General features: G+C 40.1%; 1 protein-coding gene and 1 non-coding gene across 4 annotated transcripts in view; one reads left to right on the top strand and one right to left on the bottom strand.

Annotated features, from left to right (window-relative positions):
* Nucleotides 1–12,837, bottom strand: part of deptor (DEP domain containing MTOR-interacting protein) — a 29,637-nt gene extending 16,800 nt beyond the window's left edge. For 2 of the 3 annotated variants that reach the window (XR_011929090.1, XM_072461235.1), the window contains exons 1-5: nucleotides 12,554–12,837; nucleotides 12,290–12,382; nucleotides 10,200–10,378; nucleotides 9,547–9,670; nucleotides 3,836–4,014 (exon numbers count right to left, since the gene is read on the bottom strand). Coding sequence is in view for 2 of the 3 variants with exons in the window: in XM_072461235.1 (XP_072317336.1) it covers nucleotides 3,836–4,014; nucleotides 9,547–9,670; nucleotides 10,200–10,378; nucleotides 12,290–12,382; nucleotides 12,554–12,567 (589 nt within the window). In the remaining variant the exon portion in view is untranslated. The remainder of the gene's footprint in view (nucleotides 1–3,835; nucleotides 4,015–9,546; nucleotides 9,671–10,199; nucleotides 10,379–12,289; nucleotides 12,383–12,553) is intronic. The other variant, XM_072461236.1, reaches the window with a different exon arrangement.
* Nucleotides 12,838–13,319: 482 nt separating this feature from the next.
* trnar-acg (transfer RNA arginine (anticodon ACG)) lies at nucleotides 13,320–13,392 on the top strand. The gene has a single exon. It is a non-coding gene; the product is annotated as a tRNA-Arg (tRNA).
* The last annotated feature ends 340 nt before the right edge of the window (nucleotides 13,393–13,732 follow it).

Raw genomic sequence — 13,732 nt, 5'->3', positions numbered from 1 at the left:
CTTGACCTAGTTTGAGTACCAGACGACCCTGAAATTCTTCAAATTCAGACAAGCAGTATTAAATAAACAGTGGCAGTGCAGAGATCACCTGTTGAACAAACATGCCCTGGCCTCTAAGTGCAACGACCTTCCCCATGTTGGAGCAGGACACCAGGGCAACATGTTAGAGATAAAGGGAAGTGTAGAGCCCAATCTGGAAACATGGCTCAATTTATACAGTATTTGTTAAATGGAGTGTACCTGTGTGGATGAGAGCACTCGGAGCAGCTGCCTATAGTGTAAAGAAGGTTGTGGTCAGTCTGCACGTACGTCACTGCGAGCTGGCATTTGTCGAGCAAACAAAAACCTTTTATTACAAGAGACAAAGGAGGAGTAACAGTGGGCGAACTGTCTGACCTGCTGTGCATTGTAATCCATCCGTCCTATACGACCAAATAAAATGATTGTTGTTTTATAATTGGATTTCTAGTCAGTTTAGGAGAGAATTTGGAGGAATGAGGACAGTCCAGTTATTTTTACATTGGCACTAAATGCTTGGGAACAACTTATTTACTACGGTATATTACACAAATACAATAAAGAATTTTTAAGGTACCAGAATGTGATGACGTCAAACTCTCTCATTGGAGGCAGTTTATCTGTATTGAATACACAGTTTTTTAATGATACTATTATCAAAAAGTCATTTTTCTACCCTCACAGTTAATTAAGCCTGTATTCTAACACTGTCTATTCTAATCATTTATATTTTAACACTTGTTCTTAATTTTTTTACCAACCATATTAAGTTCATTGTATCTTGATTTTGTTAGCGTGCACATGCATTTCTTTTTCTACCGTCTGAATGTTGTCACAGTGAGATCAATACACGGTAGTCATCTTAGAAAAGTTTGGGGTTGTAGTCGTTTAGTAAATTAATCAGTCATTGTCAAGCACCTTTTTATTAGTTGACTTTTTATTTTGTTAACAGTAGTTTTGGGTGTGACTGGTGCCTTTTTACTTGCTGTTTTCTATGTTTAGATGGTAGTTTTTGTGCAAAATCATAAAAATCTTTTACCAGCACCTTGCCACACTCTCTTTTAGTGTATTAATCAATGCATACTGTATACATACACGTCTTTAGTCAAGCAATAATTTATTTAGCCGACAAATAAATGCATCTCTTGTCTTAGATATCAGAGTTAAATCCACAAATGTTGAACCTGACAATTCAATACGAGTGATTAGGTCTCTGAGATCTGCACTAGAGGTTGGCAAAGTATAAAAATGTAGATAATCTTGTGAATGATAAATGCTTAATTTGAATATCCAGTATATTGTTTTTAGTGTGGGGTAAATGCTACAAAAAAATTGATGAAAAGACAGATAATCATTCAAATAAGGTGATATTTCTGCACTTTTGTGATTAATTTGACTCTAACAGACATTTAACATTCTGATCCTCAACACTAGAGTGACAGTGTTTAAAGACAGGTTTTAACACATTTCTGTTGGATTGACATAATATCCTCTGACTATCGTTATACTCCAAAATACAGATATTGAGAAATTAATTTTTTGTCAGTATCAACCCTCTTCCCCGCTTTAACAACATCCGCACTTCCTGCCTTTCCTTCATCTCGATCAAACATCTGCAGAATGAATAATGTGAGGTCATCGGAAACCCAGCTAAATACGGCAGCTATTCCCAGTAAATGACTGTGTGACAGAAACAGCCCTCACTCTATTACTACGTGTTAGTGACAACAAACAGCAGCAGTGTTTCTGCTCGCACAGAAACGCAACACATTCCTGAGCCGTGGAGATGCTCGACAGCAGTACGGCCAGGCCAGGCAGCGATGAACTCAGAGAGACAGCTTCCCAATGACTCCGATAAAAGAACAGATCCTTCGACACCAACTTTCAGCACTGTTCAAGTTAAAGTTATCATCAAAAGTCAAAGCTTCATTTAAGCTCAATGAAAACACAGAAACATAGTAACAAACAGTTCATTAAATTAGTTACGGGTTTAGACCAGGTAGCCACAAATTAGGTTTATGTCACGTGATCGCCAAACAGAATTAAAATTTAAAATGTTTGAAAATTCTTGAGGTTCATAGCAAACTTACTACACTATCCATGGGTTTGAGAAGGATGGGGAGTTTGGACCGTTGCTATAGAGATTAAGAGAATACATCTTGAAAATGGGGAAACTGTCCTCGAAATGTTAACAGGAAGCTAAAACTAGAATTACAGACACCTAAATAACACTTGTGACAATGAGAGTGACAACTTATCATAGTACGACAATTAGGTCAAGTGCTACATGACCAAAATACTAATTTGAAAAGATAAAGCAAAGGAAATCTATTATTGGGAGGTTAGACCGCACCACTATCAGTCACATATTCTCTCAAGCAGAACATAGTTACAGTGAGGAAAATAAGCATTTGATGCGATTTTGCAAGTTCTCCCACTTAGAATTATCAAGGGCCTGACATTGTAGGTGCATTTCCACTGTGAGAGACAGAATCTAAAAATAAATAAAAGAATCTCCCTCAGACTGGGGTTCCATCCAAGATCTCACCTCGTGGGGTATCAATGATGATAAGAAAGATCAGAAATCAGCCCAGAACACGAGAAGAGCTGGTCAAAGGTTATTATGGGTAATAGACTACGCCGTCATGGTTTAAAATCATGCATCGCACAGAAGGTTCCCATGCTTAAGTCAGTACAATTGCAGGGTGTTCAAATACTCATTGTATCCATTCAACAGTCCCTGGCGCCTTAGTGACAATGTGATCTCAATTGGCTTGAAGGACATTGTAACAGCTTCAAGTATATCTCTTTCGTGTGTAAAGATAACATTGTGTGGATGGATATTTTTGCCTGGAGTCATTGGACTATGTTATGTGGACTATGTGAAAAAATGCAACTTTCGTCCCAGAATGACCTGATAAGAGAGAATGAAAGCTCAAACTGGGACACAGTTTAGCACCTTCTCCTAAAACTAAAAGGATCCAAATTAAATCAGGTGCTTTTTGGCAATAAGGCTCCAGGCCTGCAGTATTTTACATAGTGACCTGGCGTATTTAAAGTCAGATGCCTTCTTGTTCTGGATTTTATTGAAATGTCATGTAAATAGTTTCATCTGATGTAAGTAATCTGATTTCTTTCTGATTGTTCACACATGTGCAATTCAATTCAATTTATTTTTGTAACGCCCCAAAATCACAGTTGTTTCTGAGGGCGACAGTGAAAAACGGAGAGCAAGTGTTAACACTTCAATTCTTCACAAAGAATAAGTCATTGTCTCCACTCCCTCCGCGCCTTGAGTCAAACTCTGTCCAAACAAGCTAGTTTATTTCAGTGACGCATGTGAAACAATTGGTCATCTATCATTTACATAACAAAATTAAACATTTCTCACCTCAGATTAAGCTTTACTCGTTGATTTTGCATAAATCCATGAAATGTTTTTCCATGAAATGTTTTTCAGTCCCCTGTGATTTTTTATTTTGTCCTTTCTATTTTCCCGGTAAGCAGCCATGTTTGTTTTCATATCTGATGGACCATGCTGGTCTTTTTAAAAATTCTGAGAGATCTCATTCTGAACTTGCTAATGTATCCTGTGTGAATAATTTTGGCCTGTATTATTTATTGGACAGGACAGTACAGAAATGAAAAAGAGTGAAGAGCGGGGAGGAATTTCAGCACGTTGTCGGAAGGGTTAGCGGGACGATATGCAGCAGCTCTGACCACTCGACTAGTGTGCACTTCAAGTTAAGTGTAGCAATATTCAATTAAAAAATGTTCTAATTCAAATATTTTTAAACATCAATTAAAAACCATTCACCATGCTGAATGATGCCGTGCTCGAGCAGCCTTCGTCCCAGTTGCTTGGCCTCTTCCCTGGTGGACGTCTCTCCCTCCTGCAGCAGCCAATCCACAAACTCGGACGCCACGAGGGTCCGCTCAAACGCCCCGCCTTCCTCCTCTCTGCTCTGTAACAGGATGTTCTCTGGATTCATCAGCCTGTTATAGGAGTATAAGAGATTCACACCTGTCACCATAACACATTTTGAAGTATGATGTACGGCTTCAGGAAAGGATCACGATAATACTAAAACTACTTAATGCTACTGATACAATAACAACAGAGCTCCTGCAGTCGTCGTCTGCCTCTGCTGTTTTTGCTTTACTGTTTGACCATCCCTAGATGCACTTTGGTTTTAATTCCTTGTGACTTATTACTAATTGACATAATTCTCATGAGCGTCATCCGCACGGTTACATTTTAATAGTGCATGCAACAATAACAACAGCAAAAACAAGATAGTAAATGCAGACACGGTAGTTTGAAACTCTTATTACACATTACTCACTCCTTTATACGACACCAGAAGAAGTTGTCAGGACATGTTCAACAGGCTCACAAAGTAACAAACTAATAATTGTGCAATCACTGACGACGATTTAGGTTTTTTTTTCTGTTAGGATTGCAAATAGTTATGGGAAGTGACACGTGAGTTGCTTGTGTTTGTATTTTAAGACCCGTTAGAGGAGAAAGGCCGCAGTGGGAGATAAACAACGTCCGACAAATGTCACGGTGACCATGCGTCGAACTGTGGACCTGATATCTGCCATTTAAAGCAGGCCACTCCATAAAAAACATGAATTACCAAAGTACCACATCTAGAACTACAACAAACTGTGCAAACCAGTGCAAATAAAAAGTGTGCGACAAATATGGAGCCCCAAATATGTTGTCCTTTCTATCAAATATCGAACAATAAGTCGATATAGTAATGATGGTGACATGCCTACTGCTGATGGTGAATAAGATGCTGTACATGTATGATAAAGGAACTTCTTAGTGTGCAACACTAATCTTCCATGATTAAGAAGGGCAAGTTGTTATGTGTGCGCGTTAAGCTCTAAGCAATGTTTGCGTTTTAGGGCGAGTTCAGCTGCATGAAAGAAAACAAAGCAGAGTTGTGCTAAATCTAGATTTATAGCTGTATTCTGCAGTGTACAAACTGCATGGTAATTTTGGTTGTCTGACCTGGTTATAACAGCAGCAGACTTGTACAGTCAGCAAAAATACCAGCGCTACAGCCCAGAGTGAGATGAGTACTAGGTTGAAGGATAACCCTCTCTTATTTGCACTAAAACCATTCAACTGTGAAAACCAACAATGTGGGGTCATCTAAGGACAGTTAAAAGAAATGGAATCCTATTAAACAAGTCTTTTATCAAATGATATGGGTATGATGTCACTGAGAAATTTCAGAGGGGATACGTAAAGGCTCAGGACCAACAAATAGCGGCATGAAAGTCAGCTGATACTGGGAGTAAAGAGTGAAGAGTGCTCTTACAGAACGCTTCATTATTTAAACCAAAAATACCAAGAGCTCACGCTTCACAGCAAGAGTTTCCTTTGGGCACTCTGGTTCAACCCGAAACATGCACAATAGGAAAAATCCTCCTGATGATCTTGACCAGGATTTATGCAATTTACTTGGCTTTAGAGACGAGATGGGACAAAAACAAAGGTGACAATAATTATATTATAATAAACAACAAAGATAGACAATTGTACCATGATGTTCTCCTCTAGATCAGTATTGTTTTCACTTACAACAAAGTATGGGATAGAATGGAACTCATTCATATTATATTATATTATATTATACCATATTAAATTATACTATATTATATTATATCATATTATGATATCATAGCAAATGGTGGCATACAATTTAGTGGCATATTTCTGTTCATTGAAAAAAAAAAAAATATATATATATATTTTTCTTTTTTTTAATGAACAGAAATATGCCACTAAATTGTATGCCACCATTTGCTATGAGCCCATGTGCATTATATAATATGGATTGTCATTATATAACTCTGGCCTCATTCTTTGACTCCAGAGGGTGATTTATAAGATGAAAAATTCCCAGATTAGTCAGTTAAAGCCTTAAGATGCTGATGCCGTCATAAAATGTCAAAATGATTATATTATTTATGGTCAAATAAACATCAGCTTTTTTTGCAATGATAACACCAAAAACTGGATTTGTGTAAAACTTTAGATCAGGATGCGGTTTATTCCTGAAATGCCAGAAGTGGGCCAATGTCACAACAAACTGCCCTGGCCTGCACTGTGGCGATTACACAAACACACACGACAGCTGCCTCCCCTTGGACTGTTTCTTCCTCTTATGCAACGCTTGAAAGTTAAGGACGCAAAAGTCTCAGCTATTAACCGAGTTAAAATTTAACGGAAACACAAATATTGCTTGTGTGAGGGAAGGTTTGTCACACACACCGTGTGTGTATTTGACTATAGGTGATTTTGTCATTGTCAGATTTTGTTATAATGATAATTTGTAAATGCACTTTTATCAGCATCTGCTTTTTCAAACAATGTGAAAATACATTACATACGTATTAACTACATGAGATATTTCAAGCATTTGTCTAATAGTATTACATGGATCATGCTTTTTTGCTTTATCCAGCCCAATATAAATACATAGAATGGTTGCTTTGCTAAGTTTGAGTCCAGCTGATAAGAGATGACATGTTTAACTATTGAGTTTACAAGACAAATGATAAAAGGTCGAGCTGATTTTACATCTAAAATTCACTAAATGGAAATATAGTGCATGCGGAAAGTCACTTTTCCCACATTTTGTTACATTACAGCCTTATTCCAGAGTGGATTAAATTCATTATTTGTCTAAAATTTCTACTAACAATACCCCATAAGAACAATGAGAACAATAAGAAAGAAAGTTGTTTGAATTCTTTGCAAATTTATTAAAAATTAAAAAACTAAAAAAAGCACATGTAAGCACATAAGTATTCACAGCCTTTGCTCAATACTTTGTGGAAGTACCTTTGGCACCAATTACAGCCTCAAGTCTGTTCTGTACAATGATACACGCTTGCTATAACTATTTATGGGCAGTTTCTCCCATTCTTCTTTGCAGAACCTCCCAACCCCAATAAGTTTGGTTGGGAATCTTCGGATCACTGGTATTTTCAGATCTCTCCAGAGATGTTCAATTGAGTTCAAGTCGGGGCTCTGGCAGGGCCACTCAAGGACATGTGTCCTGTAGCCACTCCTTTGTTGTCCTGTAGCCACTCCTTTGTTATCCTGGCTGTGTGCTTAGGGTCGCTGTCTTGTTGGAAGATGAACCTTCACCTCAGTCTGAGGTCCAGAGCGCTCTGGAGCAGGTTTTCATCAAGGATGTCTCTGTACACTGCTGCATTTATCTTTCCTGACTAGTCTCCCAGTTCCTGCTGCTGAAAAATGCTGCCACCACCATGCTTCACTGTAAGGACTGGTGCTGCCTGGTTTCCTCCAGACATGACGCTTGCTATTCAAGCCAAAGAGTTCAATCTTTGTTTCATCAGACCAGAGATTTTTGTCTCTCATAGTCTTAGAGTCCTTCACGAGTCTTTTTGCTAACTCTAGGTGGGCTGTCATGTGCCCTTTACTGAGGACTGGCTTTTGTCTGGCCACTCTATCACACAGGCCTGATTGGTGGAGTCCTGCCGAGATGGTTAAGTCTTCAGGAAAGTTATCTCTCCACAGACACATGCTGGATCTGTTAGAGTGAACATCCAGGTTCTTGGTCCCTGACTAACACTTTTCTCCCCCAGTTGCTCAGTTTGGCCGGGTGGCCAGCTTTAGGATGAGTCTTGGTGGTTCCAAACTTTTTCCACTGTGCTCATAGAAACCTTCAATGCTGCAGAAATGTTTATGTCCTCTTTCCCAGATCTGTGCCTTGATACAATCTCGAAGGTCTACAGACAACTCCCTCATGGCTTGGTTTGTGCTCTGACATCACTGCTAACTGTGTGACCTTATATAGACAGGTGTGCGCTGTTGTGGATTTTCTATTAGAAGTCTTAAATAATAAAAATGACTGGAGTAGAGTTTAGTCCAATCAAGATAATTATTTTGTTTACAAGTGCGCACAGGTAAGAACAAGTCTGTCCCTCCCACAGCTTGTCTGCCCTAAGTGAAGTCAAAACAGGAAACACATATGTTATACCATACCAGGAGGTGTGAATGCTGTGTCTACAGTAGAGACCAGTTAACACCAGTCAATGGGGACAAGGGCTTGCTAGATTAGGTTCCTATTTGCAAAGAATTCAAACAAACTTCTTTCATATTGACATTATGCAGTATTGTTTGTAGAATCTTGAGGCAAATAATGAATTAAATCAATATTGGAATAGCAAATGTGGAAAAGGTGCTGTGAATACATTCCGGATGCACTGTATTCTTAGCACTACAAAGACGATATTAAAGGTGCACTATGCAACTTTTCTGGTAAAGGGTCTGCCACCGGCTTCATTGATCCTCATTAAACTTATCTATCTCCATGGAGACAAGACGATAATGCTACAAGGCCCCACTCACAGTAAGAATTCAGGTGTTTTCAATGTATTCATTGTCTGTAAAAACACTGGTAACTGAATAAAAAGTGTAATGCCATGCAGTGTGATATTACTGTTAGTTATCGCAATATCGATACAATTGTGATAGAATTTTCAATATAGTTTTTGATGCAACAATTTTAGTTATTAAAACAAAGATTTCCATGCTTTAATGTATTAGTCAAACACTGTCCAAATAAAAACAATAGAGACAAAACAAAGACTAAATCAAGGCTAATTTAGACTGAATAAGGAAAATCTACCCTTTTCAACGTTTTCATTTTAAAAAGAGTAAGTTTCTATCAGATCGAGGACCTTGGAGTTATATTGTTCAGTCCTACTGTGGAACCTTTCAGGCCCAGCAGAGGATGTACTTCCTAGGAAAGCCAAGCTGACAGCGGAGATGATGGTGCAATTCTACACGGCCATCATTGACTCCATCCTCACCTCCTCCATCACCGTGTGGTACGCTGGAGCCACAGCCAGGGACAAACAGAGACTACAGCGCATTGAGCGCTCTGCTGAGAAGGTGATTGGCTGCAGACTTCCATCTCGGAAGTCCCAGATCCCTGGAGACGTACAAGTCGGATCACAGCCGACCATTCTCAACCTGGACAGGGTCTATTTAAGCCACTCCCCTCAGGCAGAAGGCCACTCCCCTCAGGCAGGAGGCCACTCCCCTCAGGCAGGAGGCTACGGTCCATCCGAACCAGAACCTCCCGCCACAAGAACAATTTCTTTCCCTCTCCTGTTGGACTCATGAAATAATTAGCACCTGTCACTTTAACAATTATTCAACCAAAATTATTCACGCACTGATCACTTTCTGCACTTTATTTTACCTAATTTTATAAGTAAATTCTTAATTTATGCATGCAATATTTTATTCTATAGACTTTGCTATTGTTATTATTATTATTATTATTATTATTTCATTATAATTTTTTATGTGGCACCTTAATGCCGAAACAAGTTCCTGTGTTTACGGACTGTGTTCAATGACAATGCTAATAAACCTTTTCTGATTCTGATATAATTCCTGTCACCCACTGGAAAACATACGTAGTCCACTTTGAAGTATATAAGAAGTGTGTGTGTTGTCTTTACTTGTCATAGAGCCGCTGTCCCCTCATGAAGACCTTGGCCTCACTGTCCAATGGAAACGTGCCATCGTCCTTTCTGAAGCGGTAAAACAACTTCATGTCTTTGAACTCCCGGTGCTCATCGCAAACTAGGAGAAGAAAGAGTTAGGAAATGGTCACAGAAAAATCTACTTATATGGATCCAAGCAGGAAAATGCAATAAAGATTATTATTTTGTGGTCATTATCATGGGCACAATTTTCTACAAAACATTTTTAGGCTCATTTCTAATTGGGGTTAAAATACCATTATGCTTCCAATTGGCAGAACTACTTGGAAATCTTTGTCTTGACACGTTGTTTACTATTTTTAAATCTACACTAAAAATGGCATTATCATTCAATTGGACTAAATATTTACATTTTGTGAATCTTTCATTAAAGACTTCAAAAATGGTTGCTCATTGTGTTACAGTTATTGTTGTAATTGCACTTTGATGTGTCAAAAGTAAAAAAAAACTTTGAGTGTATTTTGTTTGTTCAAAACTAGTGGGGAATGAGACCGGCCATCAAACTACAAATAGCGGTGAATGTTTTAGTAGGAGTACAAAGATTGGACAGAGTTCCCAGAAAATGCCAAGTAAGAGTAAGAAGGTGTGGGAGAGTGTTATTGGCTCACCATGGTGAATGATGCACTGGTCCAAAAGCTTCTGCATGATCTTAATGGCAGTCTCTCTGTCTGCGGCCTCTTTGTGCTCGATTAGCCAGTCAATCAGCTCTTTGCCCACAAAACAGTTTGGGTACGTCCGCAAGTGGTGTCTCCGGTCCTTGATCACTTTCGCCTCATGGAGACGCAACCTGGGAAACGGGAAACACAAAAATGCTTGTTAAATGTAACCTACAGAATAGAGATTTATAACATGACTGTATTGTGAGGTGAGTTAGTTTCAAATCTTAAATCTCTATTCTATTGACATTGTGTACTTTTTGAAACCATAGCAATGTAAATAATAGCAACATATTTTTAAAGCTCATTGCAGGTCAATAGGAGTGACACTATCGGTCACAACACACGAGTCACAAGACCTGGAACGACAACAGGGGTTTGCAATGTCCAGCACAAGGCACTAAAGACTGCTGAGTTTCAAGCATTTTGTTATTAATATCTACTGTGTTGTTATTAATCCCTAATAAGAAAAGGAAATTGCCAATTCAAGCAAAAAACTGTGAATCTTTAGTAGGAATTATATTTAGTGTCATACACACTATATGACACCAAAAGTACTTACTGTACTTAAGATTTACTGTCGGGATCACATGCAATGGTATTTATTTATTTATTTGTCTATGGGAGTTTTTATTTATTTATAGGAGATCTTCTACTGAAAGTGTTTTTCAGACTTCCTATAAGTGATCTGTTCTTCTGTATCTACCTCTGTATCTACCTGCGTTGCACCAATGAAATTTCCCCATGTGGGACAATAAAGGAATATCTTATCTTATCTTAAGTATGATCAACATTATTCAGTATTAAACTTCATTTTATATAATGCTCATATGTTTACAATTTAGTTCAAGACTGAATATTGTTGATGTAAAAAAAAGAAAATGAAAACGGCAATACCTGAGCACAATACATGTTTTTACATGTGACGGTGGGAAATGGTTTAAGAGGCTGGTTTGACTTAACCTCTCAGGGTTTGTTAAACAAACATGTAGAATCAGCTCTTTCTTCACCAACATAGTCAAACAGCCACTGACGGCAGAGCCACAGAGGGCAGAACCACAGAGGGCAGAACCACAGAGGGCAGAACCACAGAGGGCAGAGCCAGAGGGGGCAGAGCCACAGAGGGCAGAGCCAGAGGGGGCAGAGCCACAGAGGGCAGAGCCACAGAGGGCAGAACCACAGAGGGCAGAACCACTGACGGCAGAGCCACAGAGGGCAGAACCACAGAGGGCAGAGCCAGAGGGGGCAGAGCCACAGAGGGCAGAGCCACAGAGGGCAGAACCACAGAGGGCAGAACCACTGACGGCAGAGCCACAGAGGGCAGAACCACAGAGGGCAGAACCACTGACGGCAGAGCCACAGAGGGCAGAACCACAGAGGGCAGAGCCAGAGGGGGCAGAGCCACAGAGGGCAGAGCCACAGAGGGCAGAGCCACAGGGGGCCGAGCCACAGAGGGCAGAGCCATAGAGAGTAGAGCCACAGAGGGCAGAGCCACAGGGGGCCGAGCCAGAGGGGGCAGAGCCATAGAGAGTAGAGCCACAGAGGGCAGAGCCACACAGGGCAGAGCCAGAGGGGGCTGAGCCACAGAGAGCGAACATGGTATAAACAGTAGCAGTGAGAGCCGCCAGCCAGTAAACACCAACTAATAAAAATTGACGGTAGAGCTGCAGCCTGTACTTCCTCAACAGCAAGAAGCAATTTCAGTTAATTAAAGTGTTCTGTGTTATTTTCACCATGTCTGAATGTGTCTGAAATCCCAACCACTGATGCTTTCCTTCAATGGGAAGAGCCACTCAATAACTAACAGGCATTATAAAAACAAGCAGCCTCACTGGAAAGGCAAACATATACATAAAAAGACCTCAACAGAATTTGAAACAGTCATATGGCTGATTACAGTAAATCTATTGCTCCCTTAGTGAAGTATTCTGTAACTTGTCTTTATAACTATATTCAGTAGATTAAACTTTGATAATAAGTTGCAGATGTGTTTTCTAGGTGTGATCAATGTATTTGACCACATGACTTTACCGTAACTGTACCTGAGCTGTTCTCCAGTGACCAGCACCTCGGCCAGGCGCTCCAGCTCTGCAGCCTTCTTCTGCATGGTGTTCCCCATGCCATCCATCTCACTGCTGGCATAAAATAGTATTACTGCCACACACAAAAGAACACAACATGTACAATGCATTCCATGAAATGTGTGCAGCATTGTAGCAGACACACCGTGCAATACAAACAAAGCCAAACGTGCACATAGCGCACACATGTGCGCATGAAGAATCCAAACTGTGCCTTGTACTTACCCTTCGAGCACCATGGGGAGATTTGTAATTTCTCAATGTAAAGAAAGTTTATCCCGGAATCAGGATCAACAAACGCACACAGATGTAGAGGACCAGGTCAAACCCACAACAGCGTCTTCTTTGTAGTTTGTAAACAACTGCACGCATCGTCTATGAATCCATCGACCCCCTGTGGGGCTGTTATAAAACGGTGGTCTCTCTGGGGTGTGTGTTTGACACAGCACGAGTGACCGCACGTTCTTCTCCCCGGTGCAGCCAGTGCCCATAGAACCACACTAACCCCGCAGAGGGAGGCCAAGGCTGACGTCATTGGGGGAGTAAACCGGAGAGGCGTGGTCAAGAAGAAGGCGTTGGTATTCTCGTTATCTTAAAATGAGTTTGTTTATGAACAGCGAACCTAATATTGAACATGACAACGATATAATCAATCTCTTGCAGCTTTCGTGTTTTGTCAGTCGTTTGTGTTTGCGCCGCACTCCAGATAAACTGTCTTTCATAACCATAACCCTCATGTTTCAGTGGAGCTGCCGCGAGCTCTGTGGAGCCTTGTTCTACTGCGACATCTGCTGGTAGTTATTGGTATTGCACGGATCATGGCCAACTTTACATATCCGTGCACTATTTCCGCGCTGCGCCTGCGCGATTGATTTTATTTTCCTATTTCCTCCCTTTTAAATCGTTGCAATGCATTTAATGAAACTAAGAAAATAATCCTTTATAGAAACGACATTTTTAAAATCAAGACACAGTTTTAATGTCTGTTAGCGGGCTAGTGGCGCAATGGATAACGCGTCTGACTACGGATCAGAAGATTCTAGGTTCGACTCCTGGCTAGCTCGAATTTTTCTCACACATTTTTTGACCACATGAGAATTGCTCATGTTCCTCCTAGAAGACCGACAGTGAAATAGAAAATAAACTACTTTTAATCTACCACGATGGGTGCGAACAGGACCAGTCGCTGCTTGGTCTGCACAGTTGTGTGGAACTACTATATGGGTCATTTTTTAAATTTGATGTACAAATACAATACGGCCAAACAAAGCTGCTGCAATGCAAAATGTCATTGGTTTGAGTGCACCTGTTGTTTGCTGTAACTTTGCTTATGGAGGTGGTCCAAGTGCTGCACCAACAATAAACCTTTGGATGAGATGGAGACAGACTGATGTCGAGATAAAG

The sequence above is a fragment of the Eucyclogobius newberryi genome, unplaced genomic scaffold (assembly GCF_026437365.1).
Source record: "Eucyclogobius newberryi isolate DKJ021-1_F unplaced genomic scaffold, fEucNew1.0.hap1 SCAF_3, whole genome shotgun sequence".
NCBI classification, from domain to species: domain Eukaryota; kingdom Metazoa; phylum Chordata; class Actinopteri; order Gobiiformes; family Gobiidae; genus Eucyclogobius; species Eucyclogobius newberryi.
Note: the sequence above shows the minus strand (reverse complement) of the source record. Positions and strands in the feature narration are given on the sequence as shown.